This window comes from Netta rufina (assembly GCF_964035555.1).
Source record: "Netta rufina genome assembly, chromosome: 2".
Lineage (NCBI taxonomy): Eukaryota > Metazoa > Chordata > Aves > Anseriformes > Anatidae > Netta > Netta rufina.
The window spans coordinates 113,433,439-113,451,698 of NC_140124.1; the positions used below are offsets into that span (position 1 = coordinate 113,433,439).

An 18,260-nucleotide genomic window follows, 5' to 3' on the forward strand; every position below is an offset into this window, starting at 1 on the left:
CTAAGGTGACATTTCATTAAAAAATTTAGTTCAGCAATGGTCTTACAGACTTGCCTGAGCTTAAACATACTAGCACCGTCACTTGAAATCGGTGGCAATTGTATGCCAGGTATTTCACACAGATTTCATTAAAAGTGACAGATTTATGCTTCCTTGTCCTAACAATACCCAAAATATTATAAAATATGTTAGATGATTCTTCTTTTTCAGACTAGAATCCGTGAATGCATCGCAAATCAGGGTGTTGGAGCCGTTTGTCATCATTGTTGTTATGAAGCCCTGGAAAGTTGCTCACTCTTCCTGCTCCTCTCCTCTTTCCTGCTGCCAGGGGGGTAGCAGAGCACTGAGCAAGGTGTGTTTTCCCACTAAATGACACCTCTTTGTGGCCAAGCTGCCCCTCAAATCCAGCAGCCACATCATGCTAGTGAAAGCTTTATCTACGTGTCCTACCACTACACAGACGAATGTGCCAGCTAGAGTGGTTTGCAATGTTTCACGTTTTCTGGTGCCAAATTACATGAAAAAGAAAATATACCAGGGTGTTGCTGCTGTTCAGGGCGATAAATGGGGTATGCAGCTCTTTGGCTGGGTATGTCTGGTGACAGATGCCACCCTACATGGCCTGGCACACCCAGGCTATGCTCATTGTCCAAATATCTGAGCCTGCACTCTGCCTACACTTGGAAACATCCTCTATGCTCCTATTTCTGCTCCCACATCTCTTGAGCTCCTCCTCTACCTCTCTTATCTACCTCTCTGCTGCCAGACAGTTTATACAGCACAGGGATTTCTAGCACAGCTGGGCACCCATTAGGCAGCTAACCCAACAAGCTTGGTGTGCCCTGGGCTACTTCTGACTGCTCTGAAAGCTGTTAACATCTCTTGGGCCTTTGCTTTCCAAAAAGTGAGAGTAGTGGACATCTAGGTTGTCAGCGCATATATGAATTTGTCATTATCAAAATGTGTTTCATTGCATCTTCCTGCCACTTCAAGGGATTTCTAGGTTTTGTAGATGTAGTGATTGAAGAGAAAACACTATAAGCTTTAAAAAGTAATTAAAAAAATGTTCAGAATGCTTACTGCCATGCTATTCCGATCCCCAAATGCTTTAATTTCTACGGAAAATTCAGGGTACTACACAAAAAGAAATCTAAAGAGTTTAGATATCTGTGTTGTAGCTCTATATAATAGTTTGAAATAGGATGATTCACTGATAAATTGATAACCCAGAGTAACCAGAGCCAATATTTACTTCTTTCTTTGTAAAATTGAAGTCTTGTCAGAGACAACCCATCTGGAGCTGAGTTTGGCAGGGGATGTAAAGGGTAACAAGAAAGGCTTCTACAAGTACAGCAGCAGCGTAAGAAAGATTTGGGAAAATGTAGGCCACTGCCCTAATACTGGGGCTGAAGCTGTTGAACACCTTCATTAATGGCCTGGATGATGAGACAGCGTGCACTCACAGCAAGTTTGCAGCTGATGAAAAACAAGGAAAAGGTGGCTAGTATACCTGATGGTCGTTCTGCCATTCAGAGGGGTCTGGACAGGCTGAGTTCAGCCTGGAGGAGAGAATGTCAAGGAGATCTTATCAGTGTGTATAAATATTTGATGCAAGGGAGTAAAGACGATGGAGCTAGACTCTTCTCAGGGAAAGGATAGTGAAAGGATGGAAAGCAATGGGGCACTAAAAATTCAACAAAGTCCACTTAAATGTATGGGACAAAATGTCATTGTTAAGGCCACCAAACACTGTGATAGGTTGTCCAGAAAAGCTGTGGAGTCTCCACCCTCAGAGATAACCCAGCTGGACATAGACCTGAGCAACCTGCTCTAGGGTGACCCTGCCACCTGTTGAGCCACCAATTTTCTATAAAGACATTGATCAAGTAAGCTGAGCTCTAAGTCCCTTTTCTGATACATGCAGGCAAACTCAAAACAAAACAAAACAAAACAAAAACCAACCAACCAACCAAAAAACAAACAAAAAAAAACAACTACCAGAGCCTGCCTTGAGGCACCTTGAACACCTGAGAAAGAGTCCTCTGCATCCTCAAGATGTTTTATGTCAGGCATACAGAGGGCAGGTGTGTGGTGTACACTAGCTCAGCAGAAAGCTGGAGTGAGGCAATCTACTTCTGCCTACCCACCCCACTGACAGATACCCACAGCAAGGAGTAGTGTGCGGATAAGTAACTAAACACTCAGACCAGCCAATGGAAACATCCTTCTTCCAAACTACCGTGCATATGGAGCAATTCAGACGTTCTTGGTCTCCCTGAATTCATGCAGCTCACCTGCCCACATGGCACACGTCCCAGAGGACAATCTGGACTTTGTGCAACATGGAGCTTTGAGTCAGTCTGCCTGAGCAATGTACTGCCCGGCAAGACTGGGGTTGTTTGTGCACGTGCAAGCTAACTACATGCACAGGAGATATTTCTGAATGGCTGCTAAAGCTGGCTGCTGGATACCTGGAAATCTGTAGAACAAGATGCATAGAGCTGAGGCACTGACTTTTTCTGGAGGAAAGTTTTAAATCTTCTCCTGTCCACATATCCAGGCTTGCATCCTTGTATCCTTGCCTATTGTTTTGCCCAGAATGAAAAATGAGTTATTGCCAAGCCTTTTGAGACTCTGATCACTACAGCACATTAAACAAATGTATTCTGTTGGAAGTGTCTGTCAACTTGGCCAAGAGCTATTAATGAGATAGAACTGCTAGGATAACTACACACTGAAATGTGGTCTTTTCATCTTTAATATGGCACCTGAAAAAGCCACTAAGATTATTTGAAGATCTCCGGTAAAATTCTCCTCTTCTACATTAATTTCACTTACAATAAAAGCCCCTTCTCCCCCTGCTGTCATTTCCTGCCTATTTTGTCTCACCTAAATTAACTGAAGACCGAAGGGGTCTGTGTGGGTGGCAGAAGAGGCCATCAGTCTCCCCGGTGAGCACGGCTAATGACAGTCGATCCTGCAAAGGGGAGCGGTGGGTGAGGCACCCTGCAGTGCTGGGATGGGGAAATGCTTGTCGTGTGCTTGTCACCCAGCTGCTGGGAAAGAGCGGTTCTTTTTTTTTTTTTTTTTTTTTTTTAAACACACTTGGAAATAATTTATTCAAAATGCTGAATGAAGTACGGCATATATAAAATTAAATAATAAAAAATGTAACTCTAAGCCCCTTAATATTTTTATGAGAAACGGGAGAGAACACAGTTAAAATGCTGCACCATTGCTAAGGATTCACAAAGCTTAGATCCTTTGATTACATATCATTTACCTGTTTCAAAAGGTGAACACATTTATGAGTCAAAGACGAAGTCTCAGTATCAGATGTGTTGATACCTATATCCCATACTCAGAAAGTTTGTAAATTTAACCCAAAACAGACGGCGGTATTCCTATATTATAAATCTCTATTATGTTTCTATCCCACCCTAACAGTATTCCAATAAGAAATGCTTCATTTGAGGCACTGTGCAATCAGGCCTCAACCTGACTGAACAGTTCCTTCAAATGGGTTTTGCAAGTGCCAGCCTTAAAATAGCCAAAGAATTCACAGGGACATGAGGTAACAAATTTTGGTCAGTAAATACAGATGGTACACAACAGATTACTCATTTCTCTTAAAATAAAGGGTGATTTGCCTTACATCTGAGTTCATAATTCGATTAGTAAAATTATACCATTGCAAATTTTTGATTAGATATAATGCTCCCGTACTATACTGCAGCAAAAATATGTATTAGGAGAAAGATTCTGCACTCCCAAAAGGAGGCAAAAATGTCTCCAGGGTGGGGTGATACTGTATCTGCAGCTGATTTTCAAAGTGCCATCTCTGCTATACGTATCTGGTGACAGAAACTGGATTATGGAGATTTTCAAAAAAATGTTTCCGGAAAAAAAAAAAAAAATGGTTCTGCATTCCTGTTTATGAGATTAAACTAGAAGTTCAGAAATGACTGATTTGAGTGGCAAACCATAATTTTACAGCCTGGCACAACTCAGATTCTGTGTAACAATCCAAGGCAAAATAGCTTTTAGGGAACAGGCAGGAGGTTGTTCATATGCCTTCTGCTCACCGTGGTGCTGACCACAGGATGGCACTACTGGGCGCATTTTAGGAAATGCGGCACACATTGGCTATTAAATTTTAACTCTCTATTGGCACAACGTCAAGCAAACTAACACAAATCAAAGGCTGTGTATTCCCACCGCTGCCTCCAGAAAACTGCCTTGTCCGTGCATTTAGCTGAATAAAGACTATGTGCTTGGAGATTTGGCTGTGTGAATAGCCCATAAAGGCTATCACATCTGATAGGCAAATAATGCCAAACCTCGGAGGTGGAAAGGGCAGAATAATCTTCATGTTGAATGTCCTTATTATGGTGATAAAACCTCCTCCAGAAGTGCGTTTCTTCATGTGCCAAGTCTGACTAATACCACATCTTTCTCTCTGAAATAACTTTTTCTTTTTTTTTCTTTTTTTTTTTTTTTTTTTTTTTTTTCCCTTTGATGCAACTGCTCCCAGCTGCCCTCTAACCCACAAAACCTCTCCATACCACAGGAGGCCTTCAGCTTGCTCTGGCACTGCTACTTGCAAAAAGCAATTGTAAAGCGAATGCAAATGTTGAAAAAATGAGTTACTACTCATACTGTTCGTTAATTTTGAAGTAGTACGTGTTGCCAGTTCTAAAGATGCAAGGTATTATCCCCAATCTCACATGAACTGCTGTTTTCTCTAAAATCCCTGACACTGAAAGCTCGTGATGACACGAGAATATTCAGTTTAACAGTTCCTCATAACAATTTCTTCCCTCATGGCCATAGAAAAAATGTTGAGATTACATTCTCAACCTTTAATATTCAGTCATATCACAAAGGTCAGTGAAATAGAATGAGCACTTATTATACATTCAAAACTGCTCGAAGACAAAACCTTTCCTTGGCCCATCTCCTGTTTTTCAGAGTTTGACTCATGGTAATATTTTCTTTTTTATTTTTTTTAATCATTTAGGGTTGGCAAGACTGTAAACAGCAACACAAGGTACAGAATACTAATGAATTAGCAGCTGTGTATTTCCTTGAATATGAAAGATGTAGTATTTTAAATACAAACATATAGTTAAACTGACATTTTAATATTAATTTAAATAATTTCTTACATGATCTGGACTGAATTTGGCCCACAACATTTTCATCAATTAAAAATAGAGAACTACTGAGACTGTACTTAATGCCTGAGTAAGCTTCCTGATATCAGAATTGTATTTTTCATCCTCAGAACAGAAGAGACACACAAAAGAGAGATGGCATACACTTCTCTCTTCTTTTCTGAAGCGTTTGGGTCAATCCAGAGGGTTTCTGGGAGTGGCTGATTTATTTTAGGACAAAATCTCCAAATCTACCTCAGCTGTCAAGAGCGAGAGACTCGATATAAAGTAGGACGTTCATGTGGCACATTGGACTTAGGCAGAAAACCATCTTATGTCTGAAGTCATAGGGACAGTTCAGACTTCAATCTCATTTAACCTTTTGTTGAGACTGGTAATGGAGGTGCTACTTACTGCCACCGATTCAGGCTTTCGTATTTAAACACCTATTACATTTGAAAGTGAGGATTTATTTGCCTAAAAGTCTTTGGGGATCTGAGTTATAATTGGCCTTGAGAGAAGGAGAGAAGTATCCCGGAATCCTGAAGATCCATTTTTTTTTTTTTCATATTAAATTTGTTTGAATAGACAATGCCTCATTCAGGCAAACTGTAGAGAACATTTGACTAAAATCTGTCCTTGTGTTCACATAATCTTTCTGCATTTGCTCCCCAGCCATTACTCATATTCCAAGCGGTGTCTTCTCCAAGAACCACTGCTCCAGGCCCTGGATGAATCATTCAGCAAAGAGAACCCCAGAACCAGGAGGCAATTGCGGCGACTCCCATTTCAGCAAGTTGTGCTATCACGTACCAAAACATCACATTTCTCAAGGAAACAGGCATGAGGAATAGGCCAAGAAAAGGAGAAAAGCTCCCGTTGACACAAACATAACTCAACAATCAGCAACAATAAGAAAGGAAACAAAAATGCAGAATGCAAAATGACAGAGAAATGGGATTTAAGTGAAGTAGCACACATCTATATCCTTTCTCCTCTGTGTTTAATGGTGTTGTCAGGGCCCCTAGATGGAGTAAGAGTCTCAATGTGCACAGCCACTTATTTGTCATCCTTTATTTTACGCATGCAATTCTTAAAGATATCCTACAAATCTGAGACAATAAAAAGAGTTTCAAGACAAAATGTAGATGAAAGAAATGTGGAAAATTAAACCTGGGGAAGGTCAGCACCTTTACACGAGATGCATTGCTATACCAGTGTTGACTTCATTTGTTAGAAATGTTCAACCTCCTCAAGCTATATATACTGAGAGACTGACTCACTTCTTTCCTCATGTCGTAGTAATGTCAGCGAGTTCAACAGACTTACTTTCAATTTACTTTCTGTTGGGACAGAAGACACCTACAGGAACTGAAGTAAGGGCTGAGCATACACGGAACTTCCACCAGGATTTGCCACACTTTGCACAGAGATGTACCAGGGACCACTGGCAGCTCCACTGCTACAAGCCTTCTGCAGCCAACAACAATATCACAGAGATATTTCAGTTTGAATTTGGCCTAGAAATGGCTTAATCCAGCACAAGGAAAACTGTCTCTGTAAAGCCACTGTGCATCATAAACGAGTCAGTGCTGGGAAGCTGAATGTTCATTGTGTGGAGTCCCAGCACCATACTGAGAACAACACACACTGAGGACATTATGCTGTGCAGTCTCTTCACACTTACAAAACTGGGAAATTATTTTTATGGCCAACATCTTCTGTTCTCACAATTTGTCCTAACATACCAGATATATGCTGTAAGAAATCCTCCACGAAGGCTTAGAGAAAATGATCCTAGGTACAGCTGGTGGGTAAAAATAAGAGATAACCGTTAAGCTAAAGCCTGCCTTTGAATTTTCTGAGGGTTACGAAGCTGACCTACAGCATTAGAGATACACAGACTGACTTTTGATGTGACTCTGGAAACAAATTAACATGGTTTTAGAAGGAAAAAAACACTCTTTGGGAATTACAGAAGAAGTGATTTATAGTGAAAATTATGTCAGGCTCTACACTTTGAGTTTTCTTCTTTGGACTATTTGCTCTGTTCACCCTAAAGAAGCCTGTAATTGCTGAGAACATTCACCGCAGACAGACAGCATGTCTGCTGGCTCCACAGCAGCTTTATTTGTAAAAGTTGCTGGAGACAGAGGCTGAAAGGGAATGAAGCAGGGAACGAGGAAGGGCAGAAGATAGATCAGACCTTCTGCAGAGGAGGTAACTGTTTAGGCAAGAAGATGGTGCAGATGGTTCAGTTAAGGTGGAGGAAAGCTGCATAGTGCCTAGCCATTCTCCAGAGCTATGTGATAGCACCCAAACTAGAATAAAGAAAAAAGAGAGAAAAAAGAAAAAATAAAAAAAGGAAAGGAAAGGAAAGGAAAGGAAAGGAAAGGAAAGGAAAGGAAAGGAAAGGAAAGGAAAGGAAAGGAAAGGAAAGGAAAGGAAAGGAAAGGAAAGGAAAGGAAAGGAAAGGAAAGGAAAGGAAAGGAAAGGAAAGGAAAGGAAAGGAAAGGAAAGGAAAGGAAAGGAAAAGGACAGGAACCACAAACCAAACTAAACAACAACAAAAACCACCTCAACAAAATTCTCAACTCAGCAGACGATATGGAGAAGTACACTTTGAATGCAATGCTACTGCACGTGGATGAGGCAAAATGTTGCAGCTTATCTTCTCAGGGAAAACATTTTTTTTGCATGGGCATCAAAACTGTCCTCTACTCTTCGCAGAAAGTAGGTATGGACAGAGCTCTTGTATGACTCCTCAAAGAGTTTTCTGCTTTGAGTCCAGAACAGAGGCAGGGCTAGCTTGAGATGATGGACTGAAGGTTCCTAGGAACAAAGGACTACGATCACCAAACTCACTCCAAAGCTGCTCCAAGGAAAACTTAGATATTTTTTCCCCTTTCTCTGTTATTAGTTTCTTTCCTTTGTTTCTCACTTCCCTAGCTTGTTAGTAACAGGCAATAAATCTTAGTATCACCATACTCTGAATCTGTTTTGCTCATCATGAGAATTGTTGAGTGATCTCTCTGTCCTTATCTCAACCCTTGAGCCCTTTGCATCGTATTTTCTCCCCCCTTCCCTTTGAGGAGGGGGAGTGAGAGAGCAGCTGTAGTAGAGCTCGGCTGCCCATCCGAGTAAAACTACCACAGGTTGTGAAAACACAGGAATGAAACAAAGGCTCAAGTGTAAGAGACAGTCCGCCTGAAGAAAGTGTTCTTGCAGCCATGAGGGTAACATGAAGGAGAGAGCAACCAAGAGACCAAGGGCTGAAGAGAAGTCAGAGATAAAACATGCCACAGGTAATAAGATGAAGCCGAAGAAGAGGGAGTGAAATGATGAAGGGGGAGGCTTAGAAATACAGCCTCAGGTTGAAAGGAAAAAAAAAGAAGAGGGTCACAGAAGAAAAAGCTCTCACATGACGAAGCTGCAGCTCTCAGAAGATACAGTGATTGTGTTATCATCAGCAAGATATCCATTTGTTTTTATGAGATTGTATGTCTGCATGTATCTTACAATTTTTAGAATGTCTAGAAGAATACTAAGCTAATAACTGTTTTGTTTCTTTTTTTTGTTTGTTTGTTTGTTTGCCTGTTTGTTTTTTAAGTCATTAAGGCCATTGGTCTCCCTAATGAAATAAAGAAATAAGATGCACAAGCTTTCTGGTTTTGGGTGACTAACCCAAAGCATGCCAGGTCACAGGTGACTAATCCCTGGTGCCTGGAGCAAATGTTCAGTCATCAGCCAGTGAATTGAGCAGACTGCCCAACCTTAAGCCTGCGTCAGAAATAGCACAGTGAATGGCAGTGTTAGCAGAGTTCAGGAAGTCAGTCAGACAAGGTTTTCAGCTAGGATCCAATTGCAAAGCTGTCGGCATCAAGCCTGGGCTGAGACACCTGTGTAGCGGAGGGCAGTCTATCTGTGTACCTGGGACGTGGCCTAGTCTATGTGTCTGTCAACTACTGGCTCAAAGGATGCCAGTTCAGTCATTTTCCTCTGTAAAGGACAAAATAATATTATCTAACAATTTTCTGCAGCTCAGTTCTTAACAGGAGCTGCTTGGAATAATGGTATGGTTGAAAAATCAGTCTCTAAGCACATGAGGAGGTAGGAGTTTAGGATACACAGCCTTGTTTTTTTTTTTTTTTTTTTTTTTTTTTTTTTTGTTTGACATTGAAATGAATTCCAAATGTCCACTGATAGGTCTTGTATTAATCCTGTACAAGACAGAATTGCGGTGGTAGCCTTTAAGAGCAAATAATCAGGGACATCTGAGAGACCACAAACCTGGTCCACTTTGTGCCACTGCTGAAATAAGGCTGAATTTGTAATCTTGGTCCCTCTGTGAACGTGCCAAATACACAGGTTATATGCCCGCTCTCTAACAGATATTAGGATCTGTAAAGCATATTAATAGACTTCTACAGTTAAAAGGAGAAGAAAAGAAAATCTGAACCCATTTTCGGGATATTGTTCTGTGAGTGAACACTTACAGACTAAAATCCTTATGAAGGATTTGTCTGCAGGGAATATGCTAAATCAAGCCCTTTTGAACTTTTGATTAAATAATTGATGCATAATGCAGAATGTATAATATATGCATCCTTTTCCCATAGTTGCCTGGAAACCCATATGGAATAGTACTAGCAGTTCCAGGAGCATTTAGTCTCTAAGTCGCTGGTAAAGACAAAGGAACAAAAAAGTTTTTAAAATCATTAGCTCATCTTTCTTTCCATTATTCAAGTACAGCAGGATACCAGAATTAGTAACTTACACAATGGTATTGTGGGTCTTGTAATAGAGTGATTTTTTTTTAAAGCTATATCATTTGGAGTCGTATGAATGACTATATGTCTCAGATTCTGATTAAAAAAAAATATATTAAATTAATGGTAATAAGCAGATGATAGAATATCCAAGAGGATCAACAGAGAATAAAGATAAGAAATCTATTTTTTAAAAACAGTTATAGAACTTCTAAGCCAATCTCCCAGAAGACTACCACTGAGGGTCTAGAAGGATAAGAAGATACCATGATCAAAAATTCTGGAGGCAGATTGTTTTCACAGGAAATAATGTTTCAAATTGCAGGCAAGCAGACCTTTTACACTTCTTAAATATGCAACTTTGCTTGTCATTCAATCTGATTGCTCTGTGACCCAGCCCGAATCTATCTTGTGCTTTACTGCTTCCAGGATGAAATGAAAAACATGATAAAAACCAACAATGAGAAAAGAGCACTAACCATAGAACCCTACAATGATGGAGGATTAAGTTATTTAACTTAAACAACTCTATAAATATGATAATTTGGTGCCTCCATTTCTTATGGTCATGCTAAGAAAAAAAAAAAAGAGAATGAGGGACAAACAGAAATTGCACAGCCCATACAGTCCTTGAAAACTAAAAGGTAGGATACTGGGAATGATGGCCTCTTGCCACAGCAAGGATCTTCATGGGATTCTTGCACACACCATCAAGCATTTCTTGTGGACTCCGGACTCTGTTTCACTTTAGAGAAAGTTGGTACTGAGTCAAAGAAAGAATGGCTGTATGGTATGGTAGTGAGTCGTTTCATTTAAGTAAAAAGAAACTGTTGTGAATGCCTGAATCAATGAACTTTCATATCAAAATATGAAAGATTTGGTGGGATAAGTACTAACAGACCAGTCCTGAACACTTCTAAATATCTTCTAGGTTTGTTCAAAAAGGTCCCAAACAGGCAACTTTTTAGATATGGAGCATATTTTCTCATGAAGAAGAGCAAATTGAAACTGTATCTATTATCGACTTCCTAAGCCACTGGACAAGAAGAAGGTCACAGCACCGTTTCCAGCATGGAATCAAGACTTTCATATCCTTTCCTTTTACTCAAAGTAGCAGATAATGTGACTTTTCATTTTGTGGTGAATGGCAGATTGAATGGGATGTGTTAAGACAGTATTTTAAGCATCAGCCCAGTAAAGAAAACAAAACAGACCAAAACCTACCAGTAATTCTATTTCAGTTTAATAAAATCATGTTTTTAAAAGTGATTGCCATCCTGAGCAGGGCCAGTAGCTCACACAGGTTGATCTCATCATTTTATACTAAAATTGCCAGTTTCTAGGACAAACCAGTTTCAGCAGCTTGCTGTAGCGTTACAGGAGGTATAAGAGCACAGAAGGAAAAAAGCTCTAAGTATCTAAAAATAGTGTGTTTACAATAACTGTCATTCATTTTCAGTGGGAAATTATTATATTTCAGGAGGGTGAGAAATTATTCTAACTTAAAACAAATGTAAAAAGGCAGATCAGATCAGAGAGGCACCCAAGAGCAAGTATGGAGATTAAGCTGACATGCCTACATGCCTGGCTGTGACTACATAAGCCCAGGGGAGGCAGGAGGAAGGGCAGGGTGGAGGTGGAGGAGGCTGCCCTGGACATTCACAAGGTCTCCATCACAACAGTGGCAGCTCCGCTTCCAATGTGCAAACAGCTGTATTATGACTTGGATAAGACAAAACAAAACAAAAAATCATTCATGCAGAAGACTATTGAAGGGAGAAACAAAGACAGTGAAACCCTAAGGTGTTGGGATTAAACTAGCAGAGAAAAAAGCTTCCTTTTTGTCTGCATTAATTAAGCCCCATATTACCATCATCATCATGGCTTTAGAGTCAAGCTTTCAACTGCCAATGATTTATTCTGATCTAGGGAAATCAGCAAAATCTGCTTTTTGCAGCCAGAGTCATAGAATAATCTCACAACATGTTCAGAAAAGTTCATTAAGGACAGCAGTAGTTTTCCAGCTGCACAGCTCCGTATTAGTGAGTGATGTTTAATTGTATACTGGCTTTGATTATGATATGTTGTTATGTTCTACTCCTGCCGCCACCACATCCCGGAGGGAATTTGCACGCGAACATGGTATTTCATCTCAGATTGTTTTTCTATATAAACAAATGGGTTTTAATAAATTCACTGGAAATCAAATATTAAAATAAACCAACAGAACAATGATGACTGGGGAGTACTACAAATCATACTTTTTGGTGTTTCCTGAATACGAGACTGTTGAAAAATACATGCAGCTGCTGCCATTGGTCACTTGTACCTTATTTTAGGAAAGCCTTATTACTCTTCTGTGTCTGAATGCTATGGATAGAGAGCTGTAAGTCAAGATGGCATCTTCCTTGCATGGTGAGAATGTACATTGGATGTTTCAAAACCTATTTCAACACACAGGAGGTCAAGCAAAGTACAGCACCCTAATGTTTGACTTTGAGCAACGCTGGGTTTGTAGGATTTAAGTTCCGTGACTGTTGCAGACCTCATAGTGCTCATCTGTAGTTTTTCCATCTCCCCCCTTGACAGTGGGCACTATTTAGGGCCTCCTTTAAAGCACACTAGGAAATCTAGGTGATGAAGAAGTCAGCTAGCTGCATTTTGTACATTTTGCACAGTACAGACTGCAATAAACATGTAGCACTTTTGATCAGGTTTCTGCACCTGCTTCCTGTCTGTTTTGATTATCCCAGATAATGAAATTTAACCTCAGATGATGAGGGTGCTGTTATTTCTGAGAGTACATTCAACAGAAAGACCCACTAGAGTAGCCATGGTCAGCTCACATGCTCCTGCTTTACATTCTTAGATCTAAGGATGATGCAACCATCAGTAGAGTTTTCTTTCAGGTCCATCTCCCCAAGACTATTGGAATTCATCTGAAATTATTCATGTCCCAGTCTGAAGACCTTCTCAAGATTTTTCTTTTTCTTCTCCTCAAGATTTTTCTTTTTTAGCATCAAATTTTCTTTGAATTTTGAGTTTTGAGTTTTTTGTTTTTTGTTTTTTTTTCAGAAGAGGTACATACATCTTCTGCTAGTCCTTATGATTAAGAGAAGACTACTGTTATTGCAATAACTCTATTTCTACAGGAGTTGTGCAAACTAGGAACCAAGTAGCATGTAATCGTCTCTTTCAGTACCCCACAAATCCTCAAATGTACCTACACTACCGACAGAGTTTGTCTGTTCATTACTCCTCTGCTTGGAAATTGTAATCAGAAATAGGGAAGCATATAGTGAGTTTATATTCATGCTGCACTAGTAAAGCTTCCCAGGTTTTGGAATTCCTGCATGCAGAATTTGATTGATCTTCTACTTCTGGGATGTCATAGATTGCATTCCACGTTTGGGCACTAGCAGAGTCAGAGGTGTGCCACCAATAATTTGTAAATGTTATTGTTATTCATTGGTAGCATCAACATAGGAAAAGGAGTATGCTTAAATCTGAAGGAAGCTTTCTTTAAAAGATAGCTTTGCTTTTTTTTTTTTTTTTTTTTCTTCAAATTTATGTACATATTTTCTGAGTCCTTATGAAGAATTTCTTGCTCCTCTGAAGAATTAAGCTGGACTGATTTCAATTCCGTCCTGTTTGACAAATAACTGCAATGACTGATATTGATTTTTCTCACTCTGCTGATTTTATTTAAACTGGCTGTTGGTTTAAATGCTCACAGAGATTTTTATAAAAGAAACACTTCTCACATGCACGGTAGTTTTCCTAAAGTTTTACAGAATTATCACAAAGACATATATTTGCAGTTTTGAAGAATGTTTGCTATGTATCTTTAGTTATCTTCCTATTGTGAAAATGAAATAATTCAGTCGTGCAATTAAGCTGATCAACAAGTGTTAGTATCCAGAGTACAACACATGTAGGGGTATTCTGGTAAAGGGTGGTAAATTGTCACCTCCTCTATAATTTTTGGCCACATAGTCTAACTAGCTCAAGGAGAGATACTGCAAGAGAGAACAGCCCTTAGACTGCCAGTGCATCTTCGCCCATTATACAGTGCTTACTTCACCAGTAAACCCCATTCTTCTGATGAAGGTTGCAGCAAAACACTCTTGTAGTGAGAGAATTCACAAAGGGAGGCAAGGAGATGAGGCTGTGCCTGCATTAAAGACAGCAGAAACAAACATTGCATTGTTTGCGGTAAGTGGAGCTGCCTGATATCCCAGGACTGTCACACACTGTTCTATGCTAATGTGCACCTTTGGGTAAAAAAGCTGGTGTTAATAAAACCTCTGCTCTACTTTTCTTGGAAGAGCCACTTCTGGCACTCAAAGCAGCTCTTTGCTTCCATCCTCATACACCTCCAGCCTGCAGCCAAGAGCAGCTCCTGCAATTTATTAAATTAGTTCTTTTAAAGAACCCCTTAAATACATTTTTTCCGAGCAATTTTTTTCCCAGTGAGCCTGGGCTGGTATGAGTGAGTGAAAAGCTGGTCGAGGCAGGGCAGGAGAGCACAGCTGAAAGCATGGCTTGAGTGACAGGAGGTGCTATCCACAGGGAGTGGAGTGGGACTGCCTTTGAGCTTTTTCTTTTTATATCCTCCCCTAAATGAAACATCTCGCATGCAGCAGAAGGGCTTTTTTTTTTTTTTTTTCCCTATGTCACTTTTTTTTTTCTCTTGAACATATTACTGGGTACTGCTTAATGGCAATTTCTGCAGGAAATAAAAAAGAGTCACTGACATGAGCAGGAGGTCTGATATTAACCATTTCAGGGCAGCTCTTGGGTCAGCAGCTCTCTGTTTAGAAGCATTGCTTGAAATCTCATCAGGTAAATGAATAATTTATGACTTCTCTTCCTACTAGTAATGAATGACTTCTCTTCCTACTAGTAAGAGTAACCCATCTGGGAGAACAGCAGTTGGACAGAAGCAATGAGAAGAAACCTGTACTTCATGGTGAAAAGATGTGTGCAACTCATCCCATTCCAGAGCAATGGAAATTATTTCTTAAGTTGCACAGAACCTAATTCTTAGGACAATATTTTCATGTCCCTCTCTCTCTCTCTTTTTTTTTTTTTTTTGGAAGAGGTTGTTACAACATAACTCTTGATATAAGACCCGAAAATTGCTTCTCCTAGCTTATCAGTGGTAACCAGAAGGCCAGAAGGCAAGCAGTGTCCATGAGGGACTTGGCGCAACCTGGCAAACTGAAGGGCATTTGCTTTGGTTCACTATATGATGAACAGAAAGAAAAGGTCCATAAAAGCAGATCCAACTTGATAAACATGAGGAACAAAGTAAAGATTAACAACCAGTATTTTTAATTAGCCAGCCACTCCCAACAATGAGGCTACTGCACCTTTATGTCTTCGTTTTCGTTTTTGTTTTTCATTTGCTTCATACACAGTTACCAAAGCAATTAGTGCTACAAGTTTGCTCTCAGCATCAACTTCATTAGATATCTCTGTCACTTCAGGTTATTGAACTATAACCATGAAAACGAAGTGGAAATTTCATCCACTTAAGCATAAAATATAAAAAACATAAAATTAACAACTGAACACAGCTTAAATGTATCTTTTGATACATTTCCTTCTGAGTGGCAGAAGACAGCTGCTGGACAGGTACTAAAACCCTCCTAAATTTTGTGTCTGGCAACCTGCTTATAATGTGATATGAATCTTCAGCTAAACACAAATTAAAAATATTAGGAATGTGCTGGAGATGTGACTGAAAGGCCAACTCTGTAGCTAACAATCTGATAAATACTCTCCAAAGTCTTCCGCCACAGCTTGGCCACTCTAGTATGTTTGGACAGCATAAATTAAATATTTCTGTAATACAGACAGATGTAGCCTCAGAACTAGGACTTCTGTCCCAGGCGGGTAATCCCTATCTACACTGAGCTTTTCTTAATGTATTTACCACTGCACACAGCACAAAGCATAGCCAAGCTATCACTCTGGTTTAAATGTGATAACTAAAAAACTTGTTTTCTCTGCATTAGTCCTCTCCCTCCTAGTACTAATGACAAGAGTTCCCATGGGTAAGATTTTTTTTTTAATTAAAATTAGTGTGAAAAGGTCCAGTAAAGCACATAAACCAAAACCCACCATTCTACATAATTGCACAATATTTCAGACAGAGAACAAATGATACAATCCATTACAGATTTTATATGCATTTTTCCATTAAAGTTTATAGCTTTTCTCATGAATGTGTTCACAGAAGTTGAAACTGTAGAGAAAGACAGACATAATCTCAGAAGAAATGCTAAAAAGATCACTAATTAAGTGGGAATCTTCTCAGGAATGAAGCCTAGAAGGCGGAAGAAAGGCATGCAGAGATTACAAGCAGGTTCCTCCACTCGAAAGAGATCTTTCCAGCTGACCTTCTGGAAAAAAGGTGCCGACTAATGTTGCACACACTTTGCTGCAAACCAAATAGACTAGAATCACCATTTCTCCTTCGCAGAGTTGCTATAAAAACACTTAATTTGCAGGATTGCTGGAACTCCCAAATATGATTTACAAGAAAATTGGACAATGTAGTCAGCATACATGTTAATTAAAGCTGTGGCCTGCATGAAGACCCACACTTCTGTGACAGTCACAGGCATATGTGAGACAAGATCCTTACATAAACAAATCAGTATTTAAAATCTGCCCAGGTACTCTGGTTAGTGTGTTGTGTTGTTTTTTTTTTGCCATGCAAGATCCAATAGTTCTTTTTTTTGTGTGTGATGGCTCTGAGGCACAGACCATGGAGTGCAATGGACAGCTAATTGCAATAGTATATGAAAAAAGGGCTGACATACTTACAGTTGCATTTCTTCTGAACAAATCTGAGCTTACAGGCTGTTCGGTAGGTGGACAAACGAATGCGATCCAGATCTTGAGCCCCTAGTGGAAGAGAATAGCAGAGACATTTGTATGGAATATAACCTATGTGTATCTTTGGTAACAGGGATGCCAGAGAACAAAGGGGACACAGAAGCTGACTCTGTTTAATTATTTTCAAGGTTATCTCCTTTGCAGGGAGAGCGATGAGGGGAGGGCAGAAAGATGGAGAAAGGTGGGAGCTACAGCGTTAAAAAACTTTTACGAAGGAAGGCAAGGAATAGTCAGCCCACTGTGTCTGTCACTTTGAAGAACAATCTGGTCAAGCTGCAGGCTAAAAGACACACTGGCCAGGCTCCAACAGAAGGGAAAACCTCCATCTAATTTTAATATTTAACAACAAAGCTCATAACAAATATCTTTGGCAGACGCGCCAGATGAGAACGAGGTATTGCCAGCAAACCAAATTGGTAACAATATCACGCCGTAACTAAAAGGCTGATAGCGATCTGCAGAAGGGGGCAAAAATGCTGCAAGGAGCATGGGGCATCCTCCGTTTCGCAGAGGTATGTTCTCTGCAATGGAGATCACTGAGCCGGCTCCCTGGCTCACACACAGCTTGGCCCTGGCCTCTCCAGCTTAAAGATCCGGCAGCGTTTCCAGAGCAGCTGTCCAGGAGATAGGGGTAGGAGTTGACTGGTAGCTACTCCACGTGAAAGAGCAGCAGAAAAGGACCGGGATGGGGGGCAGAATCTGGCACGGTGTCTTCAGGCATACTGCTGGTGTGTATCATCTGCTACACTTTCCAAAAGTCTCAAAAAGTTGATGAGTAGGTTGTTATTTAAATGTTTCTCCTTCTTGGCTGGTATGCCTTACACAAGGAGTGTTGCTGCATAGCTACAATATGGCCTATGAGATGCGAGACTGCTTATTAATTGTGCCACGCATTTCATGGAATGATGTACAACTGAGCCCTTGCATATTTGTTTTCTCACTGTGGTTGGCCCTAGAATAAAAGAGTGAAAACCGTTCTGTTCAGTTGAGCAGCCTCCTCTCTAGGAACGGTACCAACCTACAAGAGCAGGGCTTCTCCAGGAACTGTCCAAATGAAACATATCAATACAAGTGAAATATGGCCCTATTCTGCTTTTACCCATTTCCCAAAGGCTTTCCTTGAAATTCCTCTTCATGTTATTCGACTAGCCGCTCGGCTTCACTGCTGCACGTATGGCCATGTCAGCATCGTTCACATACACTTTCTTAAACAATCTGGCACCCTTTGGACCCGAGTATTGCAAATGTGCTCCACCCTGTGAGATGAAAATGAGAACGATACTCTCCCCTCTCCCCAGACTCTGCTCTTTTCCTGACCGCATTGTCCCACACCATCTTCCCGGGGCTCTCAGCTACTCCCTTCTGCCAGCTGGTTGTCTTAACACCATCTGTTCCTGGAAGAAGCTATCTTTAACTACTTCACATC

At 40.3% G+C, this 18,260-nt stretch overlaps 1 protein-coding gene across 17 annotated transcripts in view; it reads right to left on the minus strand.

Moving 5' to 3' along the window:
• DTNA (dystrobrevin alpha) overlaps positions 1–18,260 on the minus strand; it is a 174,124-nt gene that overhangs the window by 75,466 nt on the left and 80,398 nt on the right. For all 17 annotated transcript variants that reach the window (XM_084282369.1, XM_084282364.1, XM_084282363.1 and 14 more), the window contains one exon: positions 16,763–16,843. In XM_084282369.1, the coding sequence (XP_084138495.1) occupies positions 16,763–16,843 (81 nt within the window). The remainder of the gene's footprint in view (positions 1–16,762; positions 16,844–18,260) is intronic.